This window comes from Stegodyphus dumicola, chromosome 5 (genome assembly GCF_044657685.1).
Source record: "Stegodyphus dumicola isolate Sdum_Otavi_A_Nest chromosome 5, ASM4465768v1".
Classification (NCBI taxonomy): Eukaryota; Metazoa; Arthropoda; class Arachnida; order Araneae; family Eresidae; genus Stegodyphus; species Stegodyphus dumicola.
In genome coordinates, this window is record NC_140772.1 from 33,641,791 (window position 1) to 33,658,903 (window position 17,113).

General features: G+C 30.9%; 1 protein-coding gene across 1 annotated transcript in view; it reads left to right on the forward strand.

Moving 5' to 3' along the window:
* Window positions 1–17,113, forward strand: part of LOC118186668 (phospholipase D1-like) — a 96,473-nt gene that overhangs the window by 18,040 nt on the left and 61,320 nt on the right. The window contains exons 6-10 of the mRNA XM_085817797.1: window positions 1,544–1,698; window positions 9,759–9,911; window positions 11,191–11,340; window positions 11,612–11,777; window positions 15,108–15,218. Coding sequence (XP_085673923.1) covers window positions 1,544–1,698; window positions 9,759–9,911; window positions 11,191–11,340; window positions 11,612–11,777; window positions 15,108–15,218 — 735 coding nt within the window. The remainder of the gene's footprint in view (window positions 1–1,543; window positions 1,699–9,758; window positions 9,912–11,190; window positions 11,341–11,611; window positions 11,778–15,107; window positions 15,219–17,113) is intronic.

Genomic DNA, 17,113 nt, shown 5'->3' on the forward strand with positions numbered 1-17,113 from the left:
GCAGAGCTATTGTATATTTTCTTACTTTTGTTAGAGCTATAACTTACTTGTGTAAGCCTCGTCGGTTTACACGAGGAGTTAAAATTAATCCCCACACAAAAAAAGTACAGGGGTATATTTGCAGCAACGCAATTTAAGATTAGAATTCAGGAGAAAGAGCCGAATATACATGAATATACATGGCGCGAACCAGAAGATCGGCGAAGGCCCTCAACCACGCTAAGAGAAAGAGCGCAGAATTACTTGAGATAGAGGGAATCGACAGTGTTCTAACCACATGGTCGACCGTTAGAAAACCGACCGTGATCTGATATGTCTGAAACTAACGCTTCCATCGCAATTTAAGATTAGGTAGATTAATGATAATGACAAAGCTGCCAAGGATCGTCTGTCTTAGAAGCACTGATTTCATGAAATTCTGTATAAAACTAAAGGGCTCATATTCATTTGCATAAAGTTAACAAATTCTTTATATTCATCGAACTCAACCACTAGGAATCGAACCTGGGAAAAATTACTAAAGTATTCACTAACACCTAGTGAACCAATTAAGGGGACTCATACACCTTAAAACCCATAAGATGTTCGAATAGGTGACTGTTGCAAGAATTGGAATAACTTACTTATTTTAAAAACAATTACTACCAACTTTTTACAGCTGAATACATAATATAGCTGCTTTCTGAAATAGTAATCAGAAAGTTTGTGTTGCCACAAATATTTTTATAATTTAATCCGCTTTGTGACAAAATATTGCGCCATGTTTCCAACTTGCGTGCACAGTTTAAAACATCCTGTTTCATAATTTAATTCCATATTTAATATATAGCTTTTATAATATTTGGAAACTACTGTGAACCTAAAATTCTAAAAATTTCATGTTAAATTTTTATTTTATTTTGAGTTTATAAAATGTATTTTATTAGCAAAATTTTTAATGTTTTCGTCCATAAAATTTTTCAGTATTAAAATAATCATCAGATTGTTGGTTCAGTTAGAAAATAGTGCCCATATAAAGAATTCCATCTAATTTCAAGTATGTACCATTAGCCATTTTTAAAATATCATGCGCGCAAGGTGGAAACATGGCGAAATATTTTGTCACAAAGAGGATTAAGTTACAAAAATATTTGTGGCAACACAAACTTTCTGGTTACTATTTTCCAAAGCAGCTATATTATGTAATCAGCTGTAAAAAGTTGGAAGTAATTGCTTTTAAAATAAATAAAATATTCCATTTCTTGCAACAGTCACATATTCGAAGATCATAAGGGGTTTAAGGTGTATGAGTCCCCTTAAGGTAAATCGTAAAAGCAATCGTCTTTATTCATTAAATTTCTATCTTACAAAAGTCTGTCGTTTTAACAAGTATCTCTGCGAAAATAACAGTTTATGATGACGGTGATAAATGCTATGCAATTTGCAAGATAATAACTTAACATGAAATCTTCTTTATGTATCTTTTTGGCGTTTAATGATTATCAAATGTTAATCTTTTTGTTCTTATTAATTATTTTGCACCTATTGACTTTATTCCAAAAAGCTGGAATTTCTGGAAATTGGACCGTTGTCTTTTGTAGAAGATTTGGGACCTAAAGGTAAAGAAGGATATGTCTGGAAGAGATGTTGTTATCAAGATACTGGATTCGGCTTATTTGACAGCTTATGCTTGAACGGTTGCACTTTCTGGAAGAAGCGGTATGATGACAAAATATCAAATATTGCATTCTATATATGATTGATAATTAAAATCCAATAAAATGAGAAAAATAGCTTTTCCTCATTCTAACATGCTGCCATAACATTGATTTGGTACATTGCTTTAAATATTTATCTCAAGTGCACCGCAATCAGATGCAGAGATTATACAAGCCAAATCGAAATTAGATTTATGCATGCTAGAGGATTAGCTGAAATAAATGTACTTTTCTTTTTACTTTATTTACACGCATCTGTTCTATGACCCGTATGACCCGAAATAATAATGACCTTTTTTTTTTTTTTTTTTGTTGTGCAAGAACAAACAGTGTAACAAAAAAAATTTAAAAAAAAAAAAAAGCTTTTCCTTAAAATAACTTATTTTAAGAAGAACCATTGTTTTTTTATTTATTCTTTTTTGTTTAAAGGAACATATTGCTCAAGTTACGTAAAATTCAGCCTAATATTTATACGGAGAAAAATCTGAGTAACGAAAAAAAGCTTTTATTTCATAAGTTTTTTTAAATATGGTGAAAATAAAATTCCTAATTCATGCGCATACTGTTATGTGGATAAACTTGCTAATATACTATTTACTGATGTAAAAGATAATCAAATGCAATAATCATTTGACTAAACATTAGTTCAATCTTCATAAAAAGTTCTATAAATGTATATCACGACATTTCAGATCAAATAAAATTTGATAAGAAAAATTGTGCTGAAAATCACAAGGATTTCGGGGAATGGAATTTACACAATTCAAGTTTAATTTTTCCTTAACAAAAGTTGAATGTTAAAAACCGGGAGAGTTGCCAGTTATGTAAACGGCTCGTTTCTGTTGTGCCATTAAATGAAATTAGCTTGTTCAATACATGTCTTAAAATTCAGTGTCTTTTGAGCATGTTACAGAACTGACGAGTTTCGACTTCAAGCAAAAAGTAATAAAGAACCTTAATATCCATTTTCATACTATTCAATTGATTGTCTCCAACGTCTGGTAAAATCTTTGAAATAGTAATTTTCGGTACACTTAAACATCTTCTCTATGACGACATGATGAATATTAATCAGTTAAGATTCAAAAGTCATTGTACAACAGTGATGCAGTTATTTAAAAAATTTTTAACAATGACTAAGATCGATTACATTCCGCAGTCCTTTGTCTTGTTCTGCAAATTGTATTTGATTCACTATAGTGGTCAACTATCTAAGCCCTACACAATTCTAGTTATTCATTTAGTCTTTTTATCGTTGTTGATTTTTATAAAAGTAGGCATAACATCATTGTGCATAACAGTTCAGTTATGAAACGTTCATACTTCAGGAGGTTATCCTCAAGATCCACGTCTTGGCGAGGAGTTATCGAACACTGTCTCGCTTTACAAAAACAATAGTTTTTATTGATGATATCGTTGTCGTTCGAATCTGGGGTAAATTAAGAAGAAATTGTCTAATTGCAGTGATTTCAAACATATAGCACATGTGAAGAATAAAATATCATCATTATCTCTGAAGAAAATCTCATACCATAATTTATTCTAAAATCCGCCCAATAGTATGTAATGAGATACATTCATGGACCTTATAAGAAATAGACTAACCCAAACGGGTTTTCTCCCTCGTCTGAGGCGTTGTCGGCTGTCACCTTGATCACATCCGAAGAAGTAGGGACGACTTGCAGAAATTTAACATTGGTTGCCTATTGCAGCGTGTATAACTGTCAAGAAAAAGCTGGTTGTAGCGCCTCATTTCACAAATTAGAATTTCTACATATTTTTATTTTTGAAATTGAGATTGATTTTTAAAAATTTAGTATATTTATCAAGCATAATTAACGTTCCAAATAATTATAAAGCTATTGCATGCTTTCAGGGCTGGATATTTTTTTAGCTTTTCCTATGCTGTAAGAAAATTTGTAACTACTTCTTTTAGAAAATAATATTTTAAATCTGAACTAATAGAAAATTTCAAACAAGCAATTTTCTCTTGCAATTTTTATGCTTTTTATTGGTGTAAATAAGTAAAAAGTACTAAAATATTTAAAAACGAATTTTTGAAAGTTTTTTTTAAAATTCTAAATTGTGCTGCTTTTTTAAAATTATAGATGAGTATTATAGCTCAATTTCTATAAAGCAATTTTATTTTAATTATATTTCATAATATATCATAGTGATAAACACTTTTGACTCCTTAAATCTTTTTATACATTTAATTCTAATATTAAAATTGTATTTAACCGTAATAATTAATTTTGCTTGTATTTTATTGTGATTATTTTTTAAATTTATTTTTAATTCTGCATAAGATTTTTTTATTTACTGTTAATTTAATTTATTAACCCAAAGTGGCGGTAGCCTAGAAAGGCTGTTAGTTTCGAAGCGGTATTTTGCGCTGTTTTACTATAAGTGTCCGTGTCTCCTTGCAAATTGTTGTTACCAAATATTATCGCCCTGTATTATATGTAAAGAAATTAAATAATGAAGAATCTGCGTATGTTTCTTGCACAGTGACAAAAACGACGGTATCTAGAGCCATCAAATTTTGAATAATGTAATCCTCGACCCGAACATGGGCATCTGGACGGCCGAATTTCGAATTTGTTTCAATCTATTTCATATTTTGTAAAACTTTAACGAATTCTTGATTAACAAACTCAACGAGCTCAGAGTGAGCACTGTACAAAATAACAGTTTTATCTCCAGTGCGGAAATTCTAAAGATATGCTGTTTTCAAATGTATGTGGTTTACGGGCGAAGAACATGATATTCAATAAATACGGGTAACACACAAAACTTTAAAAAAAGATTCCCTTTGGGCATAATATAAAATCTGAGTGCTTCTAGATTTTATTTTATCTTTTTCTTTTCCCTTCATTACGCTCAGAAAATTTTATGTTTCGAATTTTAAGAATTATTAAAATAACTAATCCACTTTAATGTTAATAATTTAATGATCATATAATCAAATAAATATGATCGTTTTGAATGTTACTATGGTTTGGAAAATCACTGCCTGAAAATGTTCATTAAATTTTTTAAAAAAATTGTCAGATCTTGTTTAATTTTACTTTATTCATTTCAAAGTATCACGTACTATCAATCTTATTTAATTTATTTAATTTTACTTTATTTTTACGCAAAATTAAGTTCATAAATTTTGTGCTTAGAGCTTTTAGCAAAGTAAAGAAGTTTGTACCAGAATTACGCGTGAAAAAAATGCGCGAAATGAGTAAAAAGTGCTTTAGAGATATATTAAATCCTATTTGGAAAAAACTGTGGCTTTCATAATCTTATCACTATACAATGTATCACATTTAATAATTAAAAAGAGTTATGTGATACAAACGCCATAGGTTTCAAATTTAAAGTAAACCAGATCGTCTTTACTCTTTCTTGCCGACATGTCGGTGACGCACGCCCCGCCCACTGGGTTAGTCTATCTCTTATAAGGCCCATGGATACATTCCGATGACATCAGAGATCACGTGACTTATGCGTAGCTAATGTAAACAAACAATGCAGATGACCTCTGAGATCACATGACTTATGTATAGCTTATGTAAACAACGAGGTCATTCTTCCTCTTCTTCTCTTGCGGAATGTATCTCCTAATACATCTAAGATGCATTAAAGAATGTACCACATCTGTAGCAGATACTCATTATAAAAAGAATTACAAATGGGGATTTAACTCTCACTTTATGAAAATTTTATATTCTTGGAACAGAAAAGATGTTCAGTTACGGAAAAGACGGCCTCTTATGCATCAAATGTAAGAAAGAATTACTATATTGAATTAACCGCCCATTTTATTTGTCGATTATACAGTTATATTCTTTTTATTCGAATCTAAATTTTCTAACTGTACAAATTCTTCTAAATCATCTGTTACAAAATACGATTTATTATATTTTCATACCAATTATTTTAATAACTTTTTACCAGTTGTAAAATTTATAATTCTTATCCTTAAATTACCATTAGATTTTTTAAAAAAATTTTCAATTAAATCTGAGTATTTTTAGCACATATGTATACTACATACTCATTTAAAAGTTTCCGAAGTAAATTCATTAAAATATTTGTTTTTCCTGGTCCAGATTCCTCTAGAATTACAAGCCTGAAAGGTTGGATAGATATGAGAGGATTTTGACTTGGATCCATAATCATTTTTATTATTCATAATTTTTAATTTTTATGAGTTACGCAGAAAGAAATTTTGCATGGTGCAAATTGCATATTGCTATAAATGAACAAACGATATTGAAAAAGAAAGAACAAGCATACAAAAGGTTTTAGGGGTCATACAGTTACAAAAACGATATTAAAGAAGAAAAATCTGATATGGATACCACATGACTTTTTTGTGCGGCTTATTAAATTACACACTTCTTTTGCTGCACTTAATTTAAACTTATTTTTTCGAATTATTCTTATAATTCATTAAACTTATTTCCTTGAACCTATGTTTCAAGGTAAGCTGGAAATAAAGTCAAAAATTGTAAATTTTGAAATTAAATATTATGATCAATTTTCGTCGTACGTGAGTCAAATTTCGGGTATTTTTACTTTTTGTAAAATTGTATTAAATTTTTTATAAATAATTTCGGATATTTTTATTTGTATAAAGCGTTCCTAGGTAATATTCATAAAAACCGGGTGACCGCATTAAAAACTTAAATTTCGTTATTTTCCCAAAATTAATTAATTTTTTAAGGTATCTTGCCTACGTTAAAAAAAGATTTCGGCGAAAAAATTCGATTTTTTTTATTGCCCAGTTTGAAAGGTCAATTTTGTAGGATTTCGAAAATGGTTCATTTTTACGTTTGTGATAATTAAAAGAGAAGGTATAGCCAATTAACTGCACTGGAAGTGAAAGCAGAAAGACCGGAAGTGCCATTTAAAAGGCTCAACTTAAAGGTAAACAATGTTGTTATTCGTGTTTTTTTTTTAACTGTTTGTGTGTAAAATTGTGCTAAAACATTTTATTTTAATTCTGGGTACTTTTTTTTTGTTTCTGGCAATAATTATTTGCCTTAATTCTTTGAACTGGGACTGGCAACATTGCGGTTTTTTAACTGGGTTTGGCAACATTGCGATTAGGTATAAAGACTATGTTGCTGGGTGCATATATAGCCGTTTTAATTTTTAATTCAGGGTATCTTGGATTACTTCCTGTGTTTGAACATTTAGGCATATCAATTGAACAAGAAATGATTAAAAATTACTTTGGAATTAATAACGAAAGAATAAAGAACTCGAAAATTCATTCGTCGCTCATTTCGAAAATAGCCAAAAAAAATTAAAATCAAATAGGAAATCAAAATTACTTAAGTATAAAAATATGGAGGGTGTGATGTACAAATGTGGAGAATTTTAAGTGTGTAAATACAACAGAACAGTTTTTCTGTTAATGTGAAATCTTTAAATGCGTTTTCTGAAAAACTAATTTTTCTAGTGTTTTTACACACAAGAAATGTAATTACTCAAAATGTTCTAAAGATATCTCTATTAAATTTCACTAAAATGTTTTCTATATTATTTATTAGGTTTTAAGCTACAATCTAAGTAATATTTATTAATTTGATTGTTTTATAAGTATTTCTATATAAAACGATAAGAAATATTTTACAAAAACTGTGTTTTTTTCATGTAATTACATATATTTTAGTAAATTTTAGAAATATCATATACATTTTAGTTCATAACACAGATAAGTGTTGTAGTAGTATACAGTATAAAAAAAATTGAAATATATGCTGTCAGGAAAAATATACGGCATTTAACGTAAGTGTTAAATTCTCCTAAAAATTTGCATAAAATTGCATATATTTCAAAAATTTATAAAAATATTCCTAAAAATTTACCTATTTTCATGATTTGATATCATATTTTAACTAAATAAATATATATTTCATCAGAATTCTATGTTTTTAAAAAAAAGTGCTCCGAACATAAGCAGATATCTTAATTTGGCATTACTGAAACATGAATATTTTCGTCTTTTGAAACACGACGTTACGCCAAAAAAAAGTAGTTAAAAATGAATTCGGGAACGGTCAAAATGGATATTTCCGTCGATATATGATAATCGAAATTTTTCGCTATTGCAATACTTCCTTTTTCGTACAAGGAAGTAAAGAAGGGAAAAAAGAAATGCATTACAAAAGGTTTTATAACCAATAAAATTGCAACAAGCAAGGCTTAAATAATGAAGATAAGTTTGCAAAAGAAACTTAAATACTTAAAATCTGTTCAAAAATTTCATAAGCCTGTTTTTGATACAATAGAGGAAACTAGGATATGTTACGATTGAAATAAATACCAAGTCCATCAAAGCCAAGGAAAGGACTGAACATTTTTAACTTTTGATTTGAATAAAGATTTCGACATTAACGTTTTAGAAGAAAATAATTTAGATCAGTCTTCGGAACAATTTATTACTCTTAATAAAGGAAAAATTGTTCAAATGATTGAAAAAAACGAGCGATTTAGAAACAAAAATTAGGGAAAGAGGGCCAAATTAAACAACCAAATTTTTAAGTTTTCAGTTAAACTAAAAGTTTGACTGAAGCAAATATACTCTCTATGGTGGTCTTTTATTCTTTTTCTCTGACTACCTGACTAATTATATTTGGATTGTATTTTAGTCTAATATGCTTATGTATGAGATATGTTGTGAATAAAAATAAGGAAAATTTGGGCAACACGGTCTTTGTGCGAGAATCACATTTATTCTTTAAGTGTGATGTAATATTATTATTATTTTTTGTGATATTGCTGTTGAAATGAATTTTGTGGTTTAAGTGCGAATAACATGATATTTAATAAATAAAGGTAACACACAAAAACGTTAAGAAAAAAAAAACCTTTGGGAGTAATATAAAATCTGAAAAAACTTTCAAATTTTTTATTTTTATATTTTTCTATATTTTTCAATTTTTAATAAAGAAATTTCGAGGTTTTATGTATTTTTGAATTGTCTCGAAGTGAGAACTGAATTAATTGAATGAGAAATATATCTCTAATGAAATTCGAGGAAATAAATTTAAATGAAATGCAGCAAAAAGTGCGCATAATTTAATATTCCGTACAAGGAAGTTATGTGGTGTACATATGAGATTTTTAATGAGCAGCGTCCCGGCTTGAGATTTCCATTTGTTTCATGCATTTTTAGTGCCATTTTTGAAATTTTAAGAAGTAAATCAATGCTTTTTGTTTAAAAAAATGGACTAATGGGGTGCTTTATTTTTTTGCATTTTGAGTAATTTTTTAAAAATTTAATTTCATGTTTGAAATTTTAAGAAGTGTGAAAAAACTCAGTGTTTTATTTTAAAAAGGGTATTGAAAGGTCTCAAGTTCTTAAAAAAAAATTAAATGAATAGAAGTTTCTAGACTATCATATGGGGGTGTTCCGAGCTCCCCTACGTAGCAGTCATATGCGTTGTTTAATGATTATAATTCTTTCGCAAATTATAAAAAAATAATAAAGAATATTTATTATTTCTGTGAACTATTTTATTTTCTATATCCCTGACTTTTATACTTTGCGTGGACTAAGAAACTGTAATATTTATTATTTTTTACATTGCACAAACTCTGAAAGCCTTAGGGTATTAAAATTTACTTGCAATCTCTGTTTACTGTAATATGTCTTACATATGGATAAGATATTACTTCACTATATATGAACTTATTAATTCTTAATAATTTCTACAAGGTCTCTGAAATTTTTAAGAACAAACCCTTTAAACTTACATCGTGATGTTATTTTAACTATTGACTTTCGTGTACCATATTTCTATAATTTTATACCATGTTTTTATAAATTAAAAAATAAGTAGTGGGAAAACAACTCCTAATGACCTATAGTGTTGTACTGAAATCTCTACTCGCTATACTTAACAATGGCTCCTAATAGTAATTATTTTTAATTATTTCAACGCTTTTGTCTTAAAAGCGTTTTATTTCTTTTAAGTTTCCAACTGCATTCAAATTTTTGTTATGCTATTGATTCATCTTTATTTATTGTTATGCTATTGATTCATCTTTATTTAGGTGGCTCTTCCTCAAGGAAAATTTTACGGCTCTTATGAATAATACCAATGGACAGCTGGATGGTGTTCTGCTGTTAGATAGGGCTTTCAGAGTGTTCGTGGACAAGAGAGCAGCAAGGTCGAAAGATGGCATCATAATACAGAATTTGAACAAGTAACTCCAGAAAATTTTAATTTTTAACTATGAAGTAGTAAACAAATAATATGTAATATAAACTAAAACATTTCTAAGAGCATCACCCATTTTTTTTTTTTTTTTCTGAACTATTTTGGTCGTCTGCGAAGATGGTTGCCTTAGACTTAATTAGTATCAAAAATTCTTTATGCTCTAAGAAATACCAATTAATTTAAGAGGTGATCGTCTGCGGAAGATATCGCCATGAGGCATTCACTTAGTATATGTTACCAGCAAAGTAATGAAACGTATCATTGTATATAATGCCGAACTATTTGAGGCGAAGAATGAAATATGAGAATTATTACATGCTTTTCCTAAGCATTGTATAGAATACCTAGGTATTCTGTGGAATGACAAATTCTCTTTAGGCAAAGTATAAAAAAAAGCTTATGAATAAGGCTATTATTTAAAAGACGTTCTTTCTTCAAAAATACTAATGTTATTTTGAAAAACTACTGAAATGGTGCCATTAAAAAACTGTTATTCGAAATATGAAAAAAAAAAAAGTATTGTGAGATGATCTTGATACAATATAATAAACTTGTATTTTCTATCTGGCTGATACAAGGAATCAGTAAGCTCTACGTTACAAAGGAAATTAAATTCAGAAACAATCGTAAGTTTTACAACAATGCCCCTTTTAACGCCTTTTTTTTTTTTTTTTTTTCTGGCAATGCTCACTAAAGTGGTTGTACAGTTCAATATCATTACGTGCAACGTTTTTTTATTTGGTTGAAAGTTCTTTCAACATTCTGTCACGTCGTTCGTGTGCAGTACTTGATGCCAAATGAGTTTTCATGAAGAACGGGAAATAACTCAGAGTCCATGACGTACTACTGTATAGTACTGACGCTTTCCTTAACAGGATAAATGAATGTAATTTTGTTTTCCACAAACATTTTACATCTTAGCGATTCAGCAGTAGTTACATGGTTCCTTCTTAGTAGTCATTTTGGCCTTTTTACACCATTTATTAACTTCTGGTAAGTAGTTGGGTTCTTCGAAACGAATCGAAAATGTATTTCATATTTTGCCGGTTTGTCATTTGGCATTCTTTAGAACGCCTAGGAAACGTGTAAAATGTGAGTCGTTTCATACATTGCCGGCTAGTTTAAGGCATTATATACAATGTCCAGCATTCTATAGAATTCCGTATTTCAAACTTTTCGGTAACATATATATATAAATATCCATTATGCATTTTGATTATTTTCATAAATTAATAATTTTAGAATGATCTGCTTCTTAATTGAAGGAAACTGTACCTGCGATGCGAGAATGAACACCAGGCTGAAGACTGGGCCGCAGAAATCAACTACGTCTTGAACGGTTTTCAAGCCGATTTCGTCAGGATGAACAGTTATGGTTCTTATGCACCTTCACGTTCTCTATCCAAGTGCCGATGGTGAGTTAATTCCATTGATGTTTGTTTAGGATACGTTATGAATTGCTAATGATTTAAACTTTGCAAGCTGTTTGCTGAATTCCCAGTTTTCAGTGCTCTACTGTGAATGAAGGATTTGTTTGCCTTAAATCCTTCTTGCCAGCAATATTGTGATAAATGGTTTTGATGCTAAGAGTGTGAAAACAATCACAAACGTAGTGAAAACTTTGTTTCATTTGTTTTGAAACTTTTGTTTCATAAGATTCTGATCATTGAAATTGAAATTCCCTAGGATCGTGGATGGAGCCACTTATTTCGAGGCAGTTGCCGAAGTGCTGGAGAAGGCGCAGGAAGAGATTTTCATCACTGACTGGTGGTTGACTCCCGAAATTTACCTAAAAAGGCCCACAGTACAAGGTCATTACTGGCAACTTGATTACCTGCTCAGGAGGAAAGCAGTGAGTACATAAGTAGCAATGAAAGGCAAAAGAAAAATTTAAAATTCTTTTGTGTTTTTAATGGATGCAAATCCGTGATTGTGTTCCTAGCATACGGCGAATTACTTTTCCATTCATAAAAATTTATAGAACTTTGGAATTATTTTCATCCTTAAAATTAGGCGTCAGGGATCATGTTGTAAAAGTACAAATATAGTGAAATATATGAGCATCAGCCAACAGCGAGGGGGAGGGAGGAAGCAAAACGAGCATTCTTAATATATAAAAATCTTGCCCTTTGGAATCGAGTAAAAAATGTGTTTTTGTACTGATGCATGTATAGTATATGTCTAATATTCATTTTTTGTATTGATGCAATGCTGTATATAATAATCTACTTGAGAATCCCCAAAATTAAGATTTCATAAAAAATTCTTTATGCAATTATCTTCAATCATTACCCTGTTAGGAAACTTTTTCAGAACCCCATGGTGAAGTACTTATTATAAGATTAATATGCATGCAATCATCTTTATATGAAAATCATATTGTAATACCTTTGCTTAATTTTTTTTCAGATTGTTTAAGCATATGTTAGAATATCTGCATGTCAATAATAAGAATTTGAATGATATGTGATGAAGAACATGATTTAAAACATCGTCACGAATATCTGTTAATTTTCAGTCTTGAATGTAGTCGGTTAGGTCATCTAAAATCTATAAGCTGTAAATTTTGATGCTCATTGCTTAATTTAATAACAGTGGACCTTTCCTAGTGACCAGAAACCATAGATGACCACTTCTGAAAGTGTCCAGTATTTCTCAGAAAATAAATACCAATATCGAATATCATCTATCTAAGCTGAACGCCACCTAAAAAGCTGTATGTGCATTCATAAAATTAGATTGCTGCACATAAAATATTTTCTTCCTAGGAAAACCGCCCAAGGAAATTAAAAATTTCTCATTTCTAAGTTCGGAAAGAGTATGTAATGAATAAAATTTAGGCTGACTTCAATATATCAGTAACTGAAATTAGTTAATATTATTTTCAAGTAAAGAGTTTCGAAATTTGAAAATTTACGATTAATAGGGAAAAACGCATAATCGAGAAAAAATAAAATACATTAGGAACTAGAGTAGTTTTTTTTTTTTTTGTTAGACTCTTAAATTTGTTTCGCATTTATAACTTGTCCATTTACCTGCAAGAAACAGATCGTAAAATTGATAAACTGCTATTCTGCGTGTCCGCAAAAATCCTTATCCGGCGTTCATTTTTCACAATCGTTGATCATAAACATGTACTTCTGATTACAAAAATGTTTTAAATGACGCGAAGATTCATGTTTTTGTATTTCATAATTTTAAAAAATTAATTTTGCATAAAAAAACGAAATCCAATTTTTTATACATTTCTCCGGTCCCTACACTTATAGTTTTGAAAATTTGTACACAATAAGTTTAACTCCCGACGTTAACACAGCATTTCCAAATTCTGTTATAACTACTCTTCTAAGTTACATCTTTGAATGTGTTTTCGTTATGAATTAGTAAGTAGATTAGGATATCTTAAAATATCACAGTGCTGCAATTAGGTAAGCTAAATGCTTGAAAAAAAAACAAAGAGTAATATTATGAATCTATTCTAAGATGACCATTCTCGGTTTCAGATGATTTATTTTCTGCGGAAGTGATCATCCTTAGAGAAGTGATTTTCTGTACTAATATTTATTTGTTTCTCAGATACGTTTGCCGCATTTAGAACTAGTTGCCTAAGAAATGTGGTCATCTAGTAGAGGTTCACCATATTTAATTTTGTGAATTCCAAATCAGAAAGTTTTGAATCTGAAATTGGGGAAGGAGAAGCATTTTTAGCCCAAAAGTGACGTTAGTCCCTTATGGGATATTAGTCTAGAAACGGCATTATGCGTCGAAATGCCTTGTATCACTTCCCACCCCCGGGGGGCTCGACGTAGAGTACTCTGCGAAGTACTGGCTAGGATCTGTACCTAGGCAGTCTCGGCCACGGGGGTATAAAATTTTTGAACTTGGCGGTTCCCGATGGTCCATGGGGTAAGTCTATACTTGCTCTTTAGGGGCCGGGAGGTGTTAGTCCCCTCTACCAGGGTATTGGTAGCCAAATAGCAAATTGGACCATTGAGAGTCTGGTCACTGCTGCCCTTGGTATTCCATGTAAAGCCTAAGGAGAGGGGCATAGTGCTGGCAGGTAGCCTCAATCAACGACCAGTCATCGCTCCAAGTTGTCATCTCCCACCCCACCGTGGTCTCGGTCCAGCCGAGACGGTGGTCTTGACTGGTCTGTGTTTAGCAGCAGAGGGAACTTAAAATTGTTGGTGTCTCGGGAATGTGGGACCCCGGGCCCAGCAGCAGTGTTTGTCCATCCTTAGGGTGGTTTCTGACTGATTCTTCAGTCCCTGTAGTGCTATTAAGTTAGCGAGGCAGGTAGAAAGTTTAGTTAGTTGTATCACTTTTCAGACTGTTGCCACCAAATATTATCTCCTGTATCATATTTAAAGAAATTAAATAATGAATAATCTTGCATGAAAGTATGTATGCTCCTTGCATTGTGAAAAAACAAAGATACATAGAGCCACCAACTTTTGAATAACGTAGTCCACCACCCGAATATGGGTACCCTGAAGCTTGAATCTTGAATTTGTTTTATCTATTTAATATTTTGCAAAACTTTAACAAATTTTTGATTAACAAATTTAACGATTTCAGAGCGAACAATGGGGGAACCGTACCGAATAAAACATTTTATCTCCAGCGCGCGAGTCTGTGTATCGGAAATTCTAAAGATACGATGTTTTTTTTTTAATATTTTGTGATTTTGCTGTTGAATCGAATTTTATGTGGCGTAGTTTGCCAAGAACATGATGTTTAATAAATAAAATAAATACATAAAACGTTAACATTAAAACAAAAAAAAAGTTTTTTAAAGCCATTTAATAAGAAAACTAATCATTGATTTGACAAACTGAAAAAAGACTGAAAAAAAAAAAAAATCTATGCCAACAGTTAACGCAGTATCGGGAATTCTAAACGTATATATGCTGCTAATAATTTTTTTTTTAAATTTTGCTGTTGAATTGTATATGGCGTAAGGGCGTAGAAAAGAATGCTTAATAACAAAGCTAAAAAGACAATAAAGCAGGAGTGAGAGTATAACAGCACACTGTTAGACTGTGAGTTCAGCGGGAGAGTAAAAAATCTGAACAAAATTAACAATCGCCTCTTGGGCGACAGTTTAATTTGAAAACTTTTATTTTATTTATTTTTTTATTCCCTTTTAAATCGAGGAGTAATAATAAAAATTTTATTTCAGCGCAGTGGAGTTCGAATTTATATTTTGCTGTATAAGGAACTGGAATTAGCTTTGGGTATCAATAGCTTCCATTCCGAACAGAAACTAATTAGGATGCACAAGAACATCAAGGTGAGAGGGCATTTTCAATAACGATAAATCTGAAATTAATGATTGAAATAATAACATTTGATTTCATTCTTTTATCTCATGCTGATTATCTTTCTTGGTTTAATAACTACCAAAGGTCAAGAACTGTAATTCATATACAACATGTAGGCTGTTCCATCTAAAAATCTGTTTTCCTGCGAAGTTTCATGTAAAGGATAGCTTGCATGAAAAACATGGAAACGTATCGCATCTTAAAATAATAAAAAACACTGCTTAAAATAAAACAATTGATAAGTGTGCATCTTGAAGCTACATATCAAATAGAAAATTACAGATTGATATTTAGCTGATATATCACTTACGCGATGTCGGGTAATTTCGTGCTATCTAAACGTCTGTCAGAATACTTAGATAAGCTTTACCAAATAGCTAATCACAGCATACCATTTAAAAACTTAACAGTAATTAACATAATCGACTTGCAAGCAACGTCGGATTATTTCGTGCCGCCTCAACGCCACTCAGGATATTGAGATTAGGTTCGTTTTCCCTTTAGGTAGATTATTAGATAATTCTTAAACAGCAGATTCGATAACTAATTCATTTACCCTTATTCATTTTTCCTAGTACATAAATAGCTGTTTTGCAAAGCCAGCTGTGACAAATACCAACATTTTTAGAATGGCGTCAATCTCTAGATTGGATTGGAATTCTTAAACAGCAGATTCGATAACTAATTCATTTACCCTTATTCATTTTTCCTAGTACATAAATAGCTGTTTTGCAAAGCCAGCTGTGACAAATACCAACATTTTTAGAATGGCGTCAATCTCTAGATTGGATAAAATTCTAAAAATTCTTAGAACTAACATTTGTCGGTACTTTTCCGTTTCGCCGGCGCAAATCTTGCCAAGCAGACTTTATTGGCGAAAACACATCGTATACACATAAAAAATACTGACAAATGTTAGTTCTAAGAATTTTTTTTTTGAAGGTATAAACATTTTAATACCGTTTAAAAAAAAAAAAAAAAAAAAAAAAAAAACCACTAAATAAAAACAATCAATTTGTAAAAAGCATTAATATAAGAATTTACTATGCTTTCATCGTACAACATCCTGATTCGCCGATTCATATCACGTGACCCCAAGTGATCTCATCTCACGTAAACTACGCTACAAAAATCTAATTCTCTCGGTAATTAATTTCAAGTTAAATCTTAAATTGGAATACAAGTTTAAATGCAGGAATTATTTCAATTCTTAGGAATAGCATAAAACTGAACTATCTGGTAAAAATTCTATGTAATTGTATGCCAGTATTGAAAGAAACAACCAATCTGATGAGAAATGGCTGCGACTTGTTTTGAAAATGTAAAAGTTAAAGTAAAAGGTTACCAGCGAGGATATTTCGTTTGGCATCGGTTGTACCATTACTGGCGACTTTATCGCTTGCGGCGGCAAAACGGAAAAGTACCAAAAATACAATGGTTAACAAACGATGAAATGAAGCATCCCCTAGAGACCATCTTCCATTGATGACTATCTCTTAAAGTGACGAGTATTTCATGCAGCATAAATAGACATTGGCACTGAATATCATTCTCAGAATTATCTAGAACCGTGGATGCTCTTCGATCCGGTGGTTGTGGAAAATATACCCTTTTCATATTTTTAAGACTCACAGCATGTAATTTAATGATTTCAGCAGCATGTATTTCAGTTCATTCTAAATGCAATAAATATAGCAAATTCTGTCCATCCGTTTTAGGAAGACAACCCCTCTCAGTTCCAAGCTAATTCGGTCTTCTGCAGAGGTCTTCGCGTTAGGAAGGTCACTTTTCAGTGCTGTTGTTTATATACGTTTTTAGAAATACTAGTGACTTTCAAAGACGGTTGCTTATCGTAGGTTATTGG